This window comes from Grampus griseus (genome assembly GCF_964374135.1).
Source record: "Grampus griseus genome assembly, chromosome: 20".
In the NCBI taxonomy this organism is placed as follows: domain Eukaryota; kingdom Metazoa; phylum Chordata; class Mammalia; order Artiodactyla; family Delphinidae; genus Grampus; species Grampus griseus.
In genome coordinates, this window is record NC_139014.1 from 22,408,102 (window position 1) to 22,427,122 (window position 19,021).

The following is a 19,021-nucleotide window of genomic DNA, read 5'->3' on the forward strand; positions in this document are numbered from 1 at the left end:
AAACGGGCAAGGTTATCAGGCTGCCACCCCAGGGTAAGAATCAGAACCTCTGGTGTGGTGCCTCAAAATGTGCAAGTTCAACAACTTCCCAAGGTGATGCTGGAGGTAAACCAATGTTTGGAAATCACAAAGATGTCGGCTAGAAGAGACTGGAGAACACTAGAAACTGAGGAAAGTTCCTGAAAAGCAAAACTAACCTGCGTGGGAGGCTGGGCAGAGGGGGTGTGTGGGGAGGTTGGTACAGAGGAGAAAGTGTTTGTATTATGACAAAAACAACTAATTATGTCACATTCCTCATAACCCCAACGTCCCACCACCGTCGTGGCAAGCCGTCCGCAGGGTTTGCCTGGGACAGGCGGCGTAAGGATCCCTGACTGGCAAGGGGCCCAACGCGCAGCCCGCACGGAGCGGAAGCTAGGAGAGCGGTTTCCGCTGCCAGCACCCAAAATGGCGGCACGAGCGTCCCCACCATGCGAAACACATGCTCTGTGCCCCACCTCAGCATCTCAGGTCTTACTGGACTTTTGCAAGTCACCGTGGGAACCCTCAAGGGGGGGACCCCGCACTCCGGCGGCGATACCACCTCCCATTCCCAGCCTTAAGCCCTTATACCCTCGCCAAAGAATGCACTGGAAGCGCTCAGCCTATTAACTTTACTCCGTGCCCAGCCTGTAATACCTCCTGCAGCCGGCGAGCGACGGGCGCACGGCTGAGGGGTCCCGAACGCCGGGCGATAGGGCCTTCGCCCCACTTTATTGGTGGGCCCATGCCGTGGGGCGGGCCTACATGCCCATTGGGCCGTGGACCGTGTCAGTCTTGGGAAATCGGTAAAGGGAGAAGGAGGCGCACTCAGCCATTGGGTTCTCTCTGCTGTCAATCAAAGCGACATCCGGCGACGGCCAATGTCTCCGCTCGTTGATTGGAGAAACGTGTCCCGGGGGAGTACGCGGAGGGCGGGCTTCCGTGTGAGGTAGAAGGAGGGGGCGGGGAGGGAAGCGGAGGCTGGGGAGCTCTAGGCCGGCCGGCGGTGGCGGCGGCAAGGCCTGGCCTCGGGCTGAGCGCCTGCTGTGGCGGCAGCGGCGGACGCCGAGATCAGCAGAGGGTATCAAGCACATTTCTTTCCCTAACGGGAGGGGCGCAGCGCCGCGGGGCCGAGGCTTACGGGGTGAAGGGCGGCGGGGTGGAGCTGAGGGGCAGGAGGCGGGAGCGGGCGGCCGAGCGGAGTTCGTGTCGGGGCCGGGCCCTGGGCCTGGCAGGGAGGGGCCGAGAGGCAGTGGAGAAAGCATCTCCGGGGTGGGTTGGACTGGGGAGGGCTGAGGGCCTGAGAAGGCGTGGTGTTAGGCCCAGGCTTGGGAGCGGGGTGGGGCCATAAGGGCGGAGGGCGGGGTGGGGTTTGGCCGTCAGGGTGGGTCAAGGCCAGGAAAGTAGCACTTGTTCGCTGCTGCCCAGAGGCTAGAAGTCGAGGCGCCAGGAGCGGCATGGCGACTTGGTCCCAGCCGGACTCGGGTATCCGGGGCAGGGTGGGACCGGGCTCAGGCCTGGCCTTACTCGATCTTTAAGGGACCTTGTCCGGTTTCTCGAACTTAATTGGCTCTTGGGAGGTTTTTAGTAGTAAATTGCGTGAGAATTGGAGGGAAGTGTAAGCAGGAATTCTGGGTCGCAATTATGTTTACTCCAACCAGATAAGGGCGTGTGTGTGTGTGTGTGTGTATGTATATATATCCCTCTTTCTCTTTAGGATGAAGTTCGTAGATGGGTCACAGCAGTGAACAGGAGAGAGCTATGTCGTGGTTTATGAGGTTAATGGAAGCTCAGAAGTAGAGACTAGAAAGTGAAAGGCAGCTTTACTCCCTCCCCACTTGGCTACCTGGGTTGAAGACTTGGCCATATCCTTCTGCTTTGGATCAGAAGGTCACGTGAATGAAAATAAAACCTGCCTATTCAAATTCTGGACCTAATAATCCTGCCTCAGGGCCCCCCATCTCGTCAGTACCCCCATTTTTTTAAAATGTGAGAGTGATAGGAAAGGGAAATCAGATTTTAAAGTTGGAAAAACAAAAGGCGTTATTCTTTTCTATGATGTGGTGGTTGTCTTCTTGTCCTTTTACTCTCACCCATTAATAATCTCTCCCTCCCTTTTAGAACTTGAAGGCACAAGAATTGTAGGCAGTTTTCTACTGAGAGAGGAGAAACAAACTTTCTTTTAAGATAGGAAATGGACTTCTCATGCTAAAAATAGAAGCTGGGTAGTGTGTATGGGGTGGGGGGAGAGTTGGTAAATCAGACAACGTCTAAAGTATTTTGGATGCCCTGGGCATTATCTGCTTATCCAAAATGAGCCACCTTTTAGGGTGCTGCAGAATTAATATCCAGAAACTGAGATCCCTTGTGAGCAATACCTTCCTCTCATAGTTGTTTTGTCTGTAACAGGTTTTCATGTTTTGTTTTTCTTGGAGTATAATAACTGATTTCTTTTTAAATAAAAAATAAAAGTGGCCTTTTAATGTGTTTCCTACCTCTGCCTTGGTCATGGCATGAAAATTATGGAATCTTATCCTGTTGCTTTTGTGATTCCCATTTCAGGTTTCTTTGGAAACCCCCCTGGTAAGTGTGGAGGAGGCGGGACACTCTGACCCAAGACAAAAGGCCTGTAGCTCCAGCCAAAGGAAATAAACCTTAGGAGAGAGAAGGAAAAAAAATATCCATCAGCTGTTCCCGAGAACAACCTGCAGTGAAATTTACAGAGAGGACAACTAATGTGAGTGAGGAAGTGACTGTATGTGGACTGTGGAGACAGTAAGTCACGTGGGCCCTGAGGGCCTGGACTGGGTTAGGAAACAGTTGTACTTTCAGAGGTGAGGTGTCAAGAAGGGAAAAGTGAATGTGGTCTGGAGTGTGGCCTTGGCTCCAAGGGGTGTGCTTTCCTCTGAGGCTGTCAGGAAGCTCAGCCCCTGTGTTCTGCCAGGGTGGGGTACAGGGTTTGGCACTGAGGAGGGTAACTTGCTGGCTGGAGCAGCAGAGCAGTGGCCTTGATTTGTCTTTTGGAAGATTTAAAAACCAAAAAGCATAAACATTCTGGTCCTTCAGCAATGCTTTCTCTGAAGAAATACTTAACGGAAGGACTCCTCCAGTTCACCATTCTGCTGAGTTTGATCGGGGTGCGGGTGGACGTGGATACTTACCTGACCTCGCAGCTCCCCCCGCTCCGGGAGATCATCCTGGGGCCCAGTTCTGCCTATACTCAGACCCAGTTCCACAACCTGAGGAATACCTTGGATGGCTATGGTATCCACCCCAAGAGCATAGACCTGGACAATTACTTCACTGCCCGGCGGCTCCTCAGTCAGGTGAGGGCCCTGGACAGGTTCCAGGTGCCAACCACTGAGGTTAACGCCTGGCTGGTCCACCGGGATCCGGAGGGGTCTGTCTCTGGCAGCCAGCCCAGCTCGGGCCTCGCCCTCGAGAGTTCCAGTGGTCTCCAAGATGTGACAGGCCCAGACAACGGGGTGCGAGAAAGCGAAACGGAGCAGGGATTCAGTGAAGATTTGGAGGATTTGGGGGCTGTAGCCCCTCCAGTCAGTGGAGACTTAACCAAAGAGGTTAGTGGCGACGTGGAGGGGAGGGTGGGAAGGGTCTGGGGTTGCGGGGGTGGGCTGAAGGGTGGTCCTGAAGGAGTGTAGTAATAGTAGTAAGCCCTGCAAAGAACCAGAGAGGTTCCGGGGGGTCTCAGGCATTGTTCTGGGATAGGAGTGGGCTAGATTGTCTGACTAAGATTGGGGGTTGGGAGCATTTCCTTGTGTTGAACCATTGACCCACCTCTAAATGAACTGTCAGGGCAGTGGGAGGTCCTTAGAACATGCCTGTGTGTTTACTGCTTGGATTTCAACATGACTCCTGGAGGCCTGGGGTGGGGGAGGGAGTCATGTTATGATGGGCTTTGATGCGGTGTATGTTCGTTGCTAAGACACAAATATTTTGTGGACTGTTGCCTTGTACCTCCCCCCACATCAAAACACACCTTCGTATTCTGAAGTTCTCCTCCTTTGTGGTCAGGCCTGTTGTGGTGGTAAGGTCCTGATAAGTCTCCTCTCCTGGGTCTGAGCCAAGGGGTAGATTTAGATAGTTATTCTTGGCCAGGAGAGGGCCAAGGCTCCCATTCTTTGCTAAAGGCCCACTGCAGCGAGTAGGGACGGGAGGGATGGATGGGAACTAGAAGAGAAACGGCATTCTGCTGCTGAAGGCAGCTTGCTTTGAGCTGTCAGAGGTCTGAACTGACGAGTGGCTGACACACTGTTGTGGGCAGAAGGTGATGCAGTCGCCTCTAACCATGTTAAATGGTTTCTGCTGCCCCTCCCCCACCAATGTGATAAGACTGCTTTGAGCTCTGCGTTTGGACCTGTCTTGCCACTCAGTCTTACGGAGCTTGGGAAAAGATCCAGTTCAGTCGCTGGCCATTAGGGAAGGAGGAGGCTGGATTGCACTGGGCTGGGTTTTCCAGAGCTGAGTCTTGAGGCGGGGGTGCATGGGGGGAGTGTTTGGGAAGAGGGAGTGTGGAGGTATGTTAAAAGTTTTACAAAAAAAAAAAAAAAAAAAAGTTTTACAGATGCTGTAGAACTTGGCTCTTTCTGCATACCAGTCAGACCAGGTTTTGCCTACCATCCCGCGTTGAAGCCTGTTCTAAGCTCGGTTCTCTGAATGTTAGTGACTGTCAAATCATGTGGCTTTCTCTGGGCCAGTGGTCCTCAACTGGGGATGATTTTGTCCATCAGGGAACATGTGGCAGTGTCTAGAGACAGCTTTCGTTGTCACAACTGGAGAAGGTGTTATTGGCATCTAGTGGAGAGAGGCATGGGATGCTGCCGAACTTCCTAAAAAGCATAGGACAGCCCCTAAATAACAGGTTGATCTGGCCCCAAATGTCAGTAGTGCCAGGGTTGCTCTGTGCTTAGCTGGCTCACATTGGCTCTACTTTGAGAGAGACTAGAATTACCTGCGTATGGGAGTCGTGAGCACTCCTTGCCTTGCAGTGCCTCTTTTCTGAGATTCTTACAGTGCCACCTCTCTTCTGCTTCCTCTGTTATTTACCTTCAACTGGACTCCAGTCTTGGCACAGTGGTCTGAAGAAGTATGCCTCCCAGCCTCCTCTTCCATCATCCCACCCACGGTAGCTCCTCAAGGGGTAGATGTAATTGGGCTTGGGAACCCTGCTGCTGGTAACCCAGCAGGCATAGCTTCATTCCTCTTCCTGCAGGGATCTCTCCTGGGATGGGGTGGGATGGGATGTTTTCAATGTAATTGGCTGGGTTGGGGTGGAATGTGATGGGACTTTGACCCTGCTTGCCTCCATTTCTTGATCTTCGTGAAGTTTGTGCTTTCCCTGACCCCAGGCTTTCACTGCTCCCTTTGGAGATTGGGGGTGGGTTAGCGTTAGGGGCCCAGGCTGGGTATGGGGGAAGGGAGGATTTTTGTGTGTCTAGAACATTATTTCCTCAGCAACTCAGGGATAAAAATACCCAGGTCCAGAGCATGTGACAGGCACTGCTGGAGCTGGTATTATCCCTGGGTGGCAGCACTCCCCTGCTGCCAGGCCTGTTCGATGGACAGCTATAGCCCAGGCCCTTGTCAGGGATAGGATTCCCCTCGAGGTTGGCACTCTGCCCAGAGAGGGGGGTGGCCTGTGTACAGCTCTTTGCAGGCGAGGAGGAGCACTCTGCGACCAAGGAGAACATACTGTCCCTGACCTGACCTTAGGCTCAAGGGGAGCAGCAGTGAGGATGGGAGCCAGAATTGTGACCCTGATTCTGTCAGGGGCATTCTTCCTGCTTTAGAGATGTAAGCCGGGGCTCAGGCAGAGATGGCTCTTGAACAAAGCCTGGGGTAAAAAGAAAGTGGGGGGCAGGGGGGACATGTTTGTGTCCAGGACGTTGCGGAGCACCTGTCTCCTTCAGTGCTGGCGTTCTGGCTCCTGTCTCCCTCCTCTTGCCTGGGGCTAGGCCTGGCCGGCACTGTGACATCCCTGCATTTGTGCAGATGGATTTCCCCCTTCCTCTTGTCTAGCTTGTTGTAGGGTGACAAAGCCCCTGGTTCCCAGTGGATCTGGGTGCACTGGGTTCCTGCTCAGGCTAGCTTTTTGAGCCTTGGGTTTGAGGACGACTGGCCACAGCTCTCCTGAGGAACGGGAAAACTCCTTACACTTCCAGGGAAGAACTTAGATTCCCGAAGAAGCTGTGGGAGGAGTGTCTGCCCAGTCCTGAGTCCCAGTCCTGAGTGGGCTGGGTAAGCAGGATGCGACAGGAGGTAGAGTGGCACCCCTTCCCCCCAGGGCGCTCTCACTGCGCCACCCCGGCTGGCTGACTGGGCTGGGTGGGGCTGCCCGCCCCTGGGTGCGTCTCCTTGAGGAGACGGAGGCGGCCGGCGATGGGCTGGTTCCTTGCGGCAGCTTCTCCAGCTGCCCTGGTGCAGAGATTGGCTCCCGGCTGCAGCTAGGTAACAGGCGGTGGGAGGGGATTGGCTCCTTCCGCATCTCCAGCGGAGACTTGGGGGAGGAGATTGGCTCTCGTCGCAGCCTAGGTAACGACAGTGGGAGGGGATTGGCTCTTTCCGCAGCCCAGCTGCTGACCTGGGGGAGGGGATTGGCTCTCCGCAGCCTCAGCAGTGACCTGCGGGGTGGGAGGGGGAGGGGATTGGCTCCTTGCTGCAGCCTAGGTAACAAGTTTGGGGGGCGTGGGGAGGGGGAGAGAGGGAGGAGCGGGAGGATAGGCCCAGGAGGGAGCTTGCTTTCCTCTGCAGCTTGAGCACGGAGCATGGGGTGGGAGTCCCATCTCACTGCAGCCTCTGCGGTGAGCTCAGGGTGGGGGCTGCCGGGCGCCTGAGTGGAACTGGGGTTGTGAGGTGGGAGGGGGCTGCTCCAGGATGGAGGAAGGGGGCTGGGCTGGGCCGCCCAGGCAGCAGCACGGGCGGGGCACCCTCCTTGGGCCCCTCGGAGCTAGCAAGGGGCCACCCTTCCAGCCTGGTGTGCTCCCTGCGAGCCAAGAGCTCCTTGGAGCCCCCTGTCCGGCTGCCCAGCACCAGCTGCCCTGGGGCTCATCTCGCACACCATGACCCGCCTGGACCGCAGCTCTCACAGTGGTGGGGGCCATGCCAAAGGGAGCCGGCCCCTTAACTCTTTGGTGGCTGGTCACCGGGTGGCCCAGCCCCCCTCTGCTCCTGGGTCCAGGGCTTCTGTTCAGGTTGGTATATGTGGGGAGACTGCAGGGAGAGGTACACCTGGGAGGTCTTAGGATCAGGGAGGCTTACTGTGGGAGAGGGATACCTGGTCAGATCTAGGGAGGTGGGTCTAATCTAAGGATACTGCTTTCTGGAAAGTGTCTGCCTTTTAATCTCTGACTGGAAGGCAACAGTTTAGGGTTTCTTTAACTGCAGGGGGTGGCATGTACAGGAAACCCGAACGCCTCATATTTATTGGGGTTGTACGCTGGTGGCATTGGGGGTAGCAGGTGGAGCCGGAACTAATCAGGAGCCGCCAGCGTAGAGTGAGAGGGAGGCATTTTGGTGCCCGGGGCGGCAGTTGTGGCTGGGCAGTGATGGGGGCTATGTCCTTGAGTGGGTTGCCTGATGGGAGTCAGTGAGTCCTGGGGTGTGGTAAGGGAGTGAGAGCACTGGTTTGTGGGGACACCGTGGGGCTGGCCTTGGCAGGGGTGGGGTGTCCAGTGAGGATCATCTGACTGCCTGAGGCTCTCCGGGGATTGAGGCAGCTTGCTGGGATCAGCTGAGAGTGGGCATTCGGTTCTGGCAGGGATGGATCTTGAGGTGAGCCTGGACTGAGAATTGTGGGTGTTCAGCCTTACTCCTGCCTCATCCAGGGAAGGGGGAACGGCTGTAGGAAGGGCTGGATAGCCTGTCGTTGTCATTGGTTGCATCAGGTGGTTGCAAATGCAGGGATTTTCCTCTCCAGTCCACCCCACCCCTTTATGCAAATGAAATGGCACCACAGGCTGATGCAAGTCTGGCCACTGCGAAGCAATTTTGCTTGACAGTTCACTCTTGCTTGCCATGGCCAGCTTTCTACAAACCAAGTTTTAAGGGATTCCCATTCCCGAAATGGGAAGTGTCTCCTCCTTCCCCCTTTCTTCTTAAGTAGTGGTAAGATGGCCCTGCCTTTTGGCCTGGCTGTGCCTCTGGTCCAGATCCTAAGCCCGCAGACCGGTATGGTGATGGTTGTGCTAGTGGTTTTCGCTAGCTCTTTTTTTTTTTTTTTTGGAGGCTGGTGTCTGGAAATGGATGAATGAAGCCGTGCTGGTACGGAGGGGACAGGGGGTAGAGTCTGGCAGGTGTAGATTGGGAGGGGCCCCACCCGGGAGTAGTTGGGGTGATGCTAGCAGAAACCTCTGAGGGGCAGGACAGGGAGGGGCCCCTGGACCCCAGAGCTAAAGTCATGATGCTCTGTCTTTCAGGACATAGATCTGATTGACATCCTTTGGCGACAGGATATTGACCTGGGGGCTGGGCGTGAGATTTTTGACTACAGTCATCGCCAGAAGGAGCAGGATGTGGATAAGGAGCTGCAAGATGGAGCAGAGCAGGAGGACACCTGGCCAGGCGAGGGTGCAGAAGCTCTGGCACGAAACTTGCTAGTGGATGGAGAGACTGGGGAGAGCTTCCCTGCACAGGTACTCCTGCCTCTGCCCACTTCTAGAAACTTCTCTTTAGAGAAGGCAGGTTGTGTCTGTGGGATGGGCCTGAATGTATATCTTGGGTTGGGGTCTCTAAGTCACAGTGGTGGCTGAGGAAGCGGGAGTAGAAGAGCAGCAGCAGCGGAGGGGCCGCGCCTTGGTAACGAACAGCACATGGGAGGCAGAGCATCTAGCGGCTTTCTGCTTGCGTCAGAACCCCCCACTCTCTTCTCCCCTGGAGTTTGGGACTCAGGGCCAGCCGACAGCCTGGGAACGGAGGGCGAGTGTAGGCCTGCAACCATGCAGGGCCTCCTTCAAGCTTCCCCTTGGAAAGGCTGGGGAAGGGGCTTCGGCCCACAGGCAGCCAAGGCCCGGGTCAGTCAGACTTAACAGTTGCTGTTGCCACAGGTGCCTGGTGGGGAGGACCAGACAGCCCTGTCCCTGGAAGAGTGCCTTAGGCTGCTGGAGGCCACCTGCCCCTTTGGGGAGAATGCTGAGGTGAGCAGGACTCCAGGGAGAGCCCACTGAGTCAGCAGGGCAGCCTGCACACAGTGTGTCTCTCTGTGGCTGCCTGAGGGGCCGGCTTTTGGTGTTGGCCTTGTCCTGGCTGCTGGGGGTGAATTCAGAGGAAGGAAGAAACAGAACCTCAGGTGGTAGTCTCGGGGAGGAAAGCAGAAGGTGGTCTTTCCTCCTCCCCTGTTAAACCCTCTGTGTTTTGCCCTAGTTTCCAGCAGACATTTCCAGCATAACAGAAGCAGTGCCTAGTGAGAGTGAGCCCCCAGGTCTTCAAAACAATCTTTTGTCTCCTCTCCTGACGGGGACAGAGTCTCCATTTGATTTGGAACAGCAGTGGCAAGATCTCATGTCCATCATGGAAATGCAGGTAGGATTATCAGAACCAGGCACAAACCTCTCGGACTTTGTGTGGGGTGTCTTCATACTCAGTTGCTTTTCCACTTCTGGGAAAAGAGAGAGTAACACCTTTCTGATCCATAGGAAAGTGGGGACACTGAGAGGTAACTGTCCACGTGTCAGTAGGTGGTGGAGTCAGGATTGGGGTTTGGGTTAAAGCCCCGGGGCTGAGGCTTCTAACGCAGGCCTGCCTCCTAGGTGCGCCTCCTTCTTTCCCTTCAGGCAGATAATCACTGGGCTGGGTGTTTCCTAGGTTTAGCATTAATAAAAGCTGACATTATTGTAGTGCTTTACAGCCATTGTATTTCACTTGGCCCTCGGGATCATCTAGTCAGCCCTTTATTATTTTAAACGTGAGGACACTGAATCTCAAAGAGAGACTGAGTGAAATGCTCCTGGTCTTACAGCAAGTGGTGCAGCTAGGCTTTCTTACTCCAAGGCTGGGTGTACTTTTCACTGTGCTGATTCTGCAGTGTTAGGTGCTTTTTTCCTCTCCTCCATGATGGGGGAGTCTGGGCCAAACATGACCTGGAGCTGATCAGTCCTGCCTTGGGGTGGAGTCCACAGGGAGGAACCCGTCTCTGCCAGGCATGATGGATCAAGCGGGGCCAGGAGCTGATGCTGTGGGCTGTGGTTTCCTGTCTCTTGCCTTTACACCCATGCAGCTGTGCCTATGTTGGGTGCCTGCTATCGTGAGCCCCCAGCCACACCTGGGGATGGAGTCTGCGCTAAGTGAACGGTGATGCTCTTCTCCCCTCCCAGGCCATGGAAGTGAACACATCAACAAGTGAAATCCTGTACGACGCCCCTCCAGGAGACCCACTGAGCACCAACTACAGCCTTGCCCCCAACACTCCCATCAATCAGAATGTCAGCCTGCATCAGGCGTCCCTGGGGGGCTGCAGCCAGGACTTCTCACTCTTCAGCCCGGAGGTGGAGAGCCTGCCTGTGGCCGGCAGCTCCACGCTGCTCCCGCTGGTCCCCAGCAATTCCACCAGCCTCAACTCCACCTTTGGTTCCACCAACCTGGCAGGGCTCTTCTTTCCACCCCAGCTGAATGGCACAGCCAATGACACAGCAGGCCCTGAGCTGCCTGACCCACTCGGGGGTCTGTTAGATGAAGCCATGCTAGATGAGATTAGCCTGATGGACCTGGCCATTGAAGAAGGCTTTAACCCCGTGCAGGCCTCCCAGCTCGAAGAGGAATTTGACTCTGACTCAGGCCTCTCCTTGGACTCCAGCCATAGCCCTTCCTCCCTGAGCAGCTCTGAAGGTAGTTCTTCCTCCTCCTCGTCCTCCTCCTCCTCTTCTTCCTCTTCCTCTTCCTCTACTTCTTCCTCAGCCTCTTCCTCCTTTTCTGAGGAAGGTGCAGTTGGCTACAGTTCTGACTCTGAGACCTTGGATCTGGAAGAGGCTGAGGGCGCTGTGGGCTACCAGCCCGAGTATTCCAAGTTCTGCCGCATGAGCTACCAGGACCCAGCTCAGCTCTCCTGCCTGCCCTATTTGGAGCATGTGGGCCACAACCACACATACAACATGGCACCCAGTGCCCTCGACTCTGCTGACCTGCCACCACCCAGCACCCTCAAGAAGGGCAGCAAGGAGAAGCAGACCGACTTCCTGGACAAACAGATGAGCCGGGATGAGCATCGAGCCCGAGCCATGAAGATCCCCTTCACCAACGACAAGATCATCAACCTGCCTGTGGAGGAGTTCAACGAGCTGCTGTCCAAGTACCAGCTGAGTGAAGCCCAGCTGAGCCTCATCCGTGACATCCGGCGCCGTGGCAAGAACAAGATGGCGGCGCAGAACTGCCGCAAGCGCAAGCTGGACACCATCCTGAACCTGGAGCGGGATGTGGAGGACCTGCAGCGCGATAAAGCCCGGCTGCTGCGGGAGAAGGTTGAGTTCCTCCGGTCCCTGCGGCAGATGAAGCAGAAGGTCCAGAGCTTGTACCAGGAAGTGTTTGGGCGGCTGCGGGATGAGAACGGGCGGCCCTACTCGCCCAGTCAGTATGCGCTGCAGTATGCCGGGGATGGCAGCGTCCTCCTCATTCCCCGCACCTTGGCTGACCAGCAGGCCCGGCGGCAGGAGAGGAAGCCGAAGGACCGGAGAAAGTGAGCCTGGGGAGGAAGGGGGTTGACGCTCACCGAGATGGAAACTGGAGAAGGGCTGGGCCTGGACCTGGACCTACAGCGGGGACTTTAATGCCTTCTTATCCAATAGATCTCAGATGGGATGACTGCGGGTCAGTGGACAGGAAGAGGCAGGCGCAGGCGCTGTCTGGCTCAGCTTCCCCCACTGAGGGGGGTGGAAGTGGCCAGACCGTTTGGGTGGACAGGGTCCTCACCCCTACCCTTTTCCTTTGAGGGAAGGGTGGTGCTGGCATTGCTGGAGGCCGAAAAAGGGAAAGTAAGGGACTTGTGAGAGGAGAGGAAAGTGGTAGAAAGTCTCATTCCTGGAAGGAAGGAAGGAAGGAAGGAAGGAAGGAAGGAAAGGAAGGAAGGAAAACAGAAAACCCAGAAAAATCAAAGCGGGAAGAAAATCAGAGGGCAGGTTAAGTTGGCTCTGGCCAGGATTCCAGGCAGCAGGTTTTAGAGGGGACTAGATTACTGGTGTGAGTAAACCCCACTTCAGCCTAGGGGAGGGGTGGAACACGGAGTCGGTTCTGAGAGGGGCCTGTGAACTCTTCCTGCTCCTGCACTTTGGCATCCCTGACGGGGAGCTCTCGGATAATATCTCCTGTGAGGTTTCCATCAGAGGGGAGCCCCTGGGACCCGACACTGGCTTGGAGGGTTAGGATCAAAGGGTAGAGTCAACAGGCAGGGGTCGTGAGGCCTCATGCTGCAGCAGCCCCAACACCAAGCATGTCACTCACTGCCCTGCCATACATCTTCCTCTGTGCCCAGTCACCCCTGAGCTGAGGCTCCCACGTCTCCATCAGAGCCTGCATGCGAATGCTGTTCTCTTCCCACCCGTGTGCCCCCGCCCCTCACCAGCTGCCTGGAGCTCTTCTGGAGCTGGGGTGCTGGCAGTGCCCACAGGGCTGGGCCTGCAGCCTCCTGGGAGCTGCTCTGAGGCAGGGGGATGATGTGGAGAAGCCAGGCAGTATTCAGCACAACACTGGGGAGTGACTCTTCCCTCAGGCCTCCCCTACCAACAACTGGGCTTTGTCACTGGAAAGACAAAAAACTACAAAACCCAGCAGCAACAACAAAAACTAGTCCTCTTAGAGTTTCTTGCGCTTTGATTTTTTTAGGGCTTGAGCCCTGTTTCACTTATAGGGTCTAGAATGCTTGTGTTGAGTAAAAAGGAGATACCAATATTCAAAGCTGCTAAATGTTCTCTTTGCCATAAAGACTCCGTGTAACCGTGTGAACACTTGGGATTTTTCTCCTCTGTCCCGAGGTCTCTGTCTTTCTTTTTTGGGTTTCTTTCTAGGAGACTGAGAAATGCATGTAACAGGGGCTGAGGGTACCCCTCCCTCAGGCTCTTGGCCACAGGCAGCTTCTCCACACCCCCAGTTTAGCAAGGGCTCCTGGAGGACCGCCTGGGGGAGGCAGAGAGGGGAGCGCCAAGGTGGCCAGGTGGTTCCAGGACCACAGTGTCTCTAACTGTTGCCACTGCTGTCCCCACCTCGGCCTGGGTCTGGAGCATTGTCTGCCCCAGGCTAGCAGGAATGAGTTGAAGGGGGGAAGCACTGATTCTCCTCCCTGCTTAGGTGGGGAGGCATTCTAACTGAGCAGTAGGGATAGAAGGCACGAGCCTGGGAAGTGCTTTTATAAATTATTTTCCTTGTAGATTTTATTTTTAATTTATCTCTGTGACCTGCCAGGGAGAGGAGAGAGAGATGCTGTGAGCACATGACAAAATAAAATAAAATAAAATGGATGATTTATTCTCAAGTGCAATTTTTCCCTATTTTGAGTTTAAATTGAGAGTAAAGGAAACAGGGCCCATGAGGAGAGGACTGGCCATTGTGTGGCTAAGGCAGAGCTCTTAGGGGAAAGTGGGTGGAGAGCAGAGGAGGTTGACAATGAAGAATTTAGAAAGACAAGAGTCTTAAATACTGTATTAAAGCTTCCAGACAGGGGTTATGTACCTTTCTGTAGGGTTTGCCAGCTGAATCCTTTTAGACGAAGGATTCAGAATCCTTTTTGGCCTTTCTCGTAGGGCTAGGCTAGGTGGGTGTTGTCACCTGGCCCAGCTCCTTACCTGTCTTCCTGTGGCAAACTGCATTTTTAATATTGATTGTGCTGTTATTTCTCTGGTGGCCCCACCTACCAAGGGGGTGCAGAGCTTTGGAGCGTAGTCACAGTGATGACGGTGATGGCAGAAACCCAAGAGATCTACAGGACCAGCACACGCCAAGCACTTCACTATAATAGCAGGGCCACGGAACCAGAGAACAGAAAGCTAGACCCCAGGGTTTAAGGCATTTGAAAGCTCTCCAGCTGAGGTGACCAGAATCTGTTCTCCCTCAAAATAATACAAAAAGCCTGTAAAGAGTTGAATGCTTTAAGGTACTGGATGGTTGCTGGAACAGCCACATGCGCATCTAGGGGTAGGTACTTAACAAATGTCCAAGTAATGAATGCCCACCTGGCAGTCTCTGTGAGATTACCAGATGAAGTTTAGGACTGGAAGCTGTGATCCTCCTCATGAAACCTGTGATCTTGAACTCCCCATGTACCACTGTATGGCCTGGCTTAGCCCAGTCCTTTAATGATGCTACTAGAGTTTATCCTATGGGGTGAATAGAATTCTGGGAATAACACTGAGTTCTTTTTTGTTTCAATTTACAATGTCTTTTGCCCCCCATCTAGTTGGAACGGGTTGGTCCTATCAAACGAGCTCTTTCCTAATTAGTAATTAACTTACGACTGTAAGCCAAATAAAACGAAGATTCTTAAAAAAAAAAAAAGGCTAAAAATTAAGTCAGAAAAACTAATTTATGCTGATAAAAAATACAAGTTATATACAGAAAACTGTGACAAGTAAAATTCAGAGTAATGTTTTTGTATACTTTCTAGAAATGTGTATATTTTTGTTCAGTACACAATTAGGCTATAACTTTTATCTTGTTTTGCAACTTTTCAAACAGATTTTAAAGATTTTAAGAAAAAGTCCTCTCACCTTCCCCTTTGCTAGTGTTGCCTCTGGTCTGAGAAAGTGTGTTTTGGTCACCCCCTTCCCCCATGTCCCCTTATGGAGAAATGTACAGTTGTGTCTGGGAGCTTGCTGATTAGCTGGGGCTTTGGGCCAAGTTGGTCAGCACTGCTGTGGGGCTGACCTCTTTTTGCTGTTGGCAGGTGGAGTGGGTGTTCCAGCTTCAAGGCTTTTTCTGGCAGGAAGAAGATACGAGACCTCAAGTAAGGACTGTGAAGGCTGCTACACCTGAGACAGGAAGTGAGACGAGGTCCTAGATTTCGCAGGGAGATGAGCAGACCTCAGGACCAAACTTCTGGGTGACGTGCTTGGGTAGGGGTCGAAGGCTTGCTTTGTCTTGACTTTAGTCCTAGGCATCATTCAAACTGATTTTCCCACACATTTTAAATCATGTAAGGCGACGGAAATAGATCCATTGTGTTTGGGTTTTTTTTGCGGTACGCGGGCCTCTCACTGTTGCGGCCTCTCCCGTTGCGAAGCACAGGCTCCGGACGTGCAGGCCCAGCGGCCATGGCTCACGGGCCCAGCCGCTTCGCGGCATGTGGGATCTTCCGGACCGTGGGGCACGAACCCACGTCCCGTGCATCAGCAGGCGGACTCCCAAGCACTGCGCCACCAGGGAAGCCCCATTGTGGTTTTTTTTTTTTAAGGCTGCACCACATGGCCTGTGGGATCTTAGTTCCCTGACCAGGGATTGAACCCGTGCCCCCTACAGTGGAAGCACAGAGTCCTAACCACTGGACCGCCAAGGAAGTCCCAGATCCACTGTTTCAATCTCTGCCCCACATACGATCTCACCAGTGAAGCCAGGGCTATTTCAGAATCAACAAAAATAGAAAAAATATAGAACTGAGGGAAAGTAGAGATCTAGAGACATGCTCAGTGTCATCAAGACCTGGCCTCCACGGCTGGCTCCTTGCCCTTCCTAGGGAAAGCTGAACAGCAATTAAAAACAGCCAGTGAATGAGGAGGTACTTTCCATGGAGTCCTGCCTTCCTCAGGCTGCCTTCATCCCTGCTTTGACCACCCACAGCTACACCAGACCTTGCTGCTCTTCAGATCTGTTTGGCACATAGCTGGAAAACAAGTGCCTTGCAGAAAAAAAGAACATCCCTACCACCATAGTTCTACCTCATCCAGTAGGGACTGACCTAGGGCAACAGCTTCAGAAACTCAGACTAAATATATAGTTTTAGGGCACTACCAGCAAGAGCCCATTTCCTTAATACTATCCATGTACAAAAATGGGTACCAGGTTGGTGTCTGCCTCTCTGGAAGTCATTTTCCCAACCAAGTGTAGACATTGTCTAGCAAAATCCATGTGTTTGATTATTATGAGTGGTTAAGCCTTGTTTTTCTATGCCTGATCCATCTGGGAAGTGAGAGGGAACCATAGACCTTCAACTGGTCATTTTGTCAGTGCACCAAGAACCTCTTTCACTTTTACTTCTCCCACAGAGGTCAGTCAGCCTCCGTCTAGTTCTGAACTTTATAGAGTAAGAGAGTGAGCATGTGGGGACTCTGGGGATACGTGTGAAACTTAACGCGTGATTTGAGTTCTGGTCCTTTTTCTGTCTAGGATTTCTTTGAAAGTTCATGTCTGCCTGAATTAGTTGAGAATCAGAATCTAGTGTACAAGTTGTCTCCAGTGGAGTGAGAATATGGGCCTTTGTGAAGAAGTGTGTTTTCAAAATCAGTTGGATAGAAATCCTTGTCTTCCTTTTTGAGTGTGCAGAAATATCAATAAAAGTCTTAAAGCTGGTTCTTTTCCAGTCTAACTGCAGAATGGAATAGGTTGTACAGTATTTGTTACTTAATTCCAAATGCTGTTTCAACCAAGGAAGCAAAACCTAGTTCACTTGGGGAGAGGTGGAGAAAAGACCAAGAGTTGGGGCTCTGCCTTTTGTTTTAAACACAGATTTAATGAGGCTAATTCAGTTGTCTTAATAAGCCTTCCAGTCTTCAGCTAGGGGCTGAAGCAGTAACTGAAACTGTGGGCCCATGTCCCAGAGCCAGGCCCCAAAGTAGCCCAGCCTGACCTGTGACTATGCAAACAGTAAACAGGGCAGGATTGGTCAAAGTCAACTAGGATTTTAAAATCCATGTGGGGTAAACAATGGCTTTGGTACTATCACAAGTAGTACTTTGGTAAATCACATGCAAACCAGTAAGGTCAGAAATGCAGACTCAGACCTGCTGGTGAATTAACACAAGCTATTTAGTATCAACAAAAACCAGTCAGCATTATATTGTAAACCTAACGTTTCAGCCTTGCCTCAGAGTTCTGCCACCTAACTGGCCTAAGCAAAAAAAAAGCCTTAGAAACCGACTCCTTACTCTACTTGCCCCATAGAGCAGGGCCAACTATGCTTTTCATCCCAGCAGGATGATTTTATTTCACATTTCATTTGCTTTCAATATTCATCAATTTACTCATCGGGAAGTGCCCAAGGCCAAAGTCAATTAAAAGTCATCCATACGAAAGATAAGCAACCCTGAACACATCGGCTAGGAAAGCAGCAACTTTTGGAGAAAACCTCATTGCTGGACAGTCAAACCAAGGTGATGTGCAGATCAGAGACTGACAGTTGTCTGAGGACCTTAAGCTCCTATATCAAACTTCTTACCACATATCAGAACACCAGGATGTCTCTATCTATTGCTAAAAGGCAAGGTGAAGGAAGCCAAGACTCCTTCCTTTAATAAGCTGAATGCTGGCCTGGTAGTGGTATTTGTATTTCAATCAAATTCTAGCAGAGGGGACTTCCCTGGTGGTGCAGTGGTTAGGAATCCGCCTGCCAATGCAGGGGACATGGTTTCGAGCCCTGGTCCAGGAAGACCCCTCTTGCCACGGAGCAACTAAGCCTGTGCGCCACAACTACTGAACCTGCGTGCCACAACTACTGAGCCTGCACACCTACAGCCTGTGCTCCGCAACAAGAGAATCCACCACAATGAGAAGCCCGCGCACTGCAACTAGAGAAAGCCCACGCGCAGCAATGCAGCCAAAAATTAAAATAAATAAAAAAAATAAATTCTAGCAGAGGGAAAACACTGAGCCTGGACTTAGTTCATTCCTGTCAGTTCTGAGTTTTAAATGAGAACATCCTCATGATGTTCATGAGAAGGCCCAACTTGCACATCAGATTAGTATGACTTGATCAGATAAATTTGATCTCAAACAGAACTCAGGTCCATACATAGTTCAGGATTTGGAGCCATTGCAGAAATTTGGATTTCAGAGTTTCAATTCCACCAAATTATTTTGGAGTAGCGATTTGTTCTAGCACTCCCCCCCCCACCCTTTCTCTATGAGGAAAATAATTACCTTGTAATACAGATTCCCAATGCCACAGGCCATAGACTATAAAGATGTGCTGTGTACACATGGTCAAACACTAAATAGCCAAGGGTTAAAATCAAGTTGAGCTGAGTCTGAATGAGTTCTGGAATGTAAGAAAGATTATACCGGAAAATAAGTACTTAAAAATCAATTATTAAACATTATTTAAAATGGGTAGTCAAAACTTTCAAATGCCATTGGAAAGCAGAAACAATTATTCCTGAGCACTGTCAGTTGACAAGAGTGTTTCTGTATTTACTGTATTAACTTGAAACTCAACTGAAGGCAGTGAAGGAACAAGGTATTTTCTTTGGCTTTGCCAGTGTAGGACAGCTGATAATGATTCTGTCACCAAATTAGTAAGCTCTTGTTCTTTTGTAATGGTAACTAAGGTAACAATCTGTATCTCCTCAACTCCTGGGCTAGAGGTCTAATATGATGCAATTTTGTTGAAGGCATCTGACATGTTTTTGTATTTCCTAAAGAAATGCTCTACGAATACTTTCTGAAAGCAGACTTAAGATTTGTTGTGCCTATGTATATTTTTTCCCCTGACATTTCTGCATGCATTTGTGGCTTCAGCGATCACTTGAGAAAAATGTATCCTTAACCCTTGAATCTAGAAATGTGTGATAATTGGCTTTTAAAGATAACAAAATTGCATATCTTCACTTCAACGTGCATTATCAATTTCAGTGTCTTCCATGGGGAAGAATGATATGGTTTTAAAAGAGCTCAGGAATGCCAGCAGTGACAGTGAAATAGGTTCCAAAGGTTAAGGCTAAAGCTGAATAGCACCCCATCTTGGACAAGCACCAAGACTGAAGGCTAATTTCAGTGCATCTGATGATGGAGAACAGAACCAGATATATCTGCCCACCCCAACTCTCTTAACTAGCTACAGACTGCTCTGCTGCTGCCAACT

At 52.0% G+C, this 19,021-nt stretch overlaps 1 protein-coding gene across 5 annotated transcripts; it reads left to right on the forward strand.

Moving 5' to 3' along the window:
• Nucleotides 1–969: 969 nt before the first annotated feature.
• NFE2L1 (NFE2 like bZIP transcription factor 1) lies at nucleotides 970–18,767 on the forward strand. Of its 5 annotated transcripts, none has more exons than XM_082678557.1 (6): nucleotides 970–1,102; nucleotides 2,584–3,599; nucleotides 8,454–8,669; nucleotides 9,081–9,170; nucleotides 9,397–9,555; nucleotides 10,347–18,767. In XM_082678557.1, the coding sequence occupies exons 2-6, from the start codon at nucleotides 3,090–3,092 to the stop codon at nucleotides 11,703–11,705; spliced, it is 2,334 nt and encodes a 777-aa protein (XP_082534683.1). In that variant the 5' UTR covers nucleotides 970–1,102; nucleotides 2,584–3,089; the 3' UTR covers nucleotides 11,706–18,767. The 5 variants fall into 5 exon arrangements, with proteins under 5 accessions (XP_082534683.1, XP_082534682.1, XP_082534684.1 ...); XM_082678556.1 differs by lacking the exon at nucleotides 970–1,102 and adding an exon at nucleotides 1,429–1,506; XM_082678558.1 differs by lacking the exon at nucleotides 970–1,102 and adding an exon at nucleotides 1,429–1,506 and having other exon boundaries at nucleotides 8,487–8,669.
• The last annotated feature ends 254 nt before the right edge of the window (nucleotides 18,768–19,021 follow it).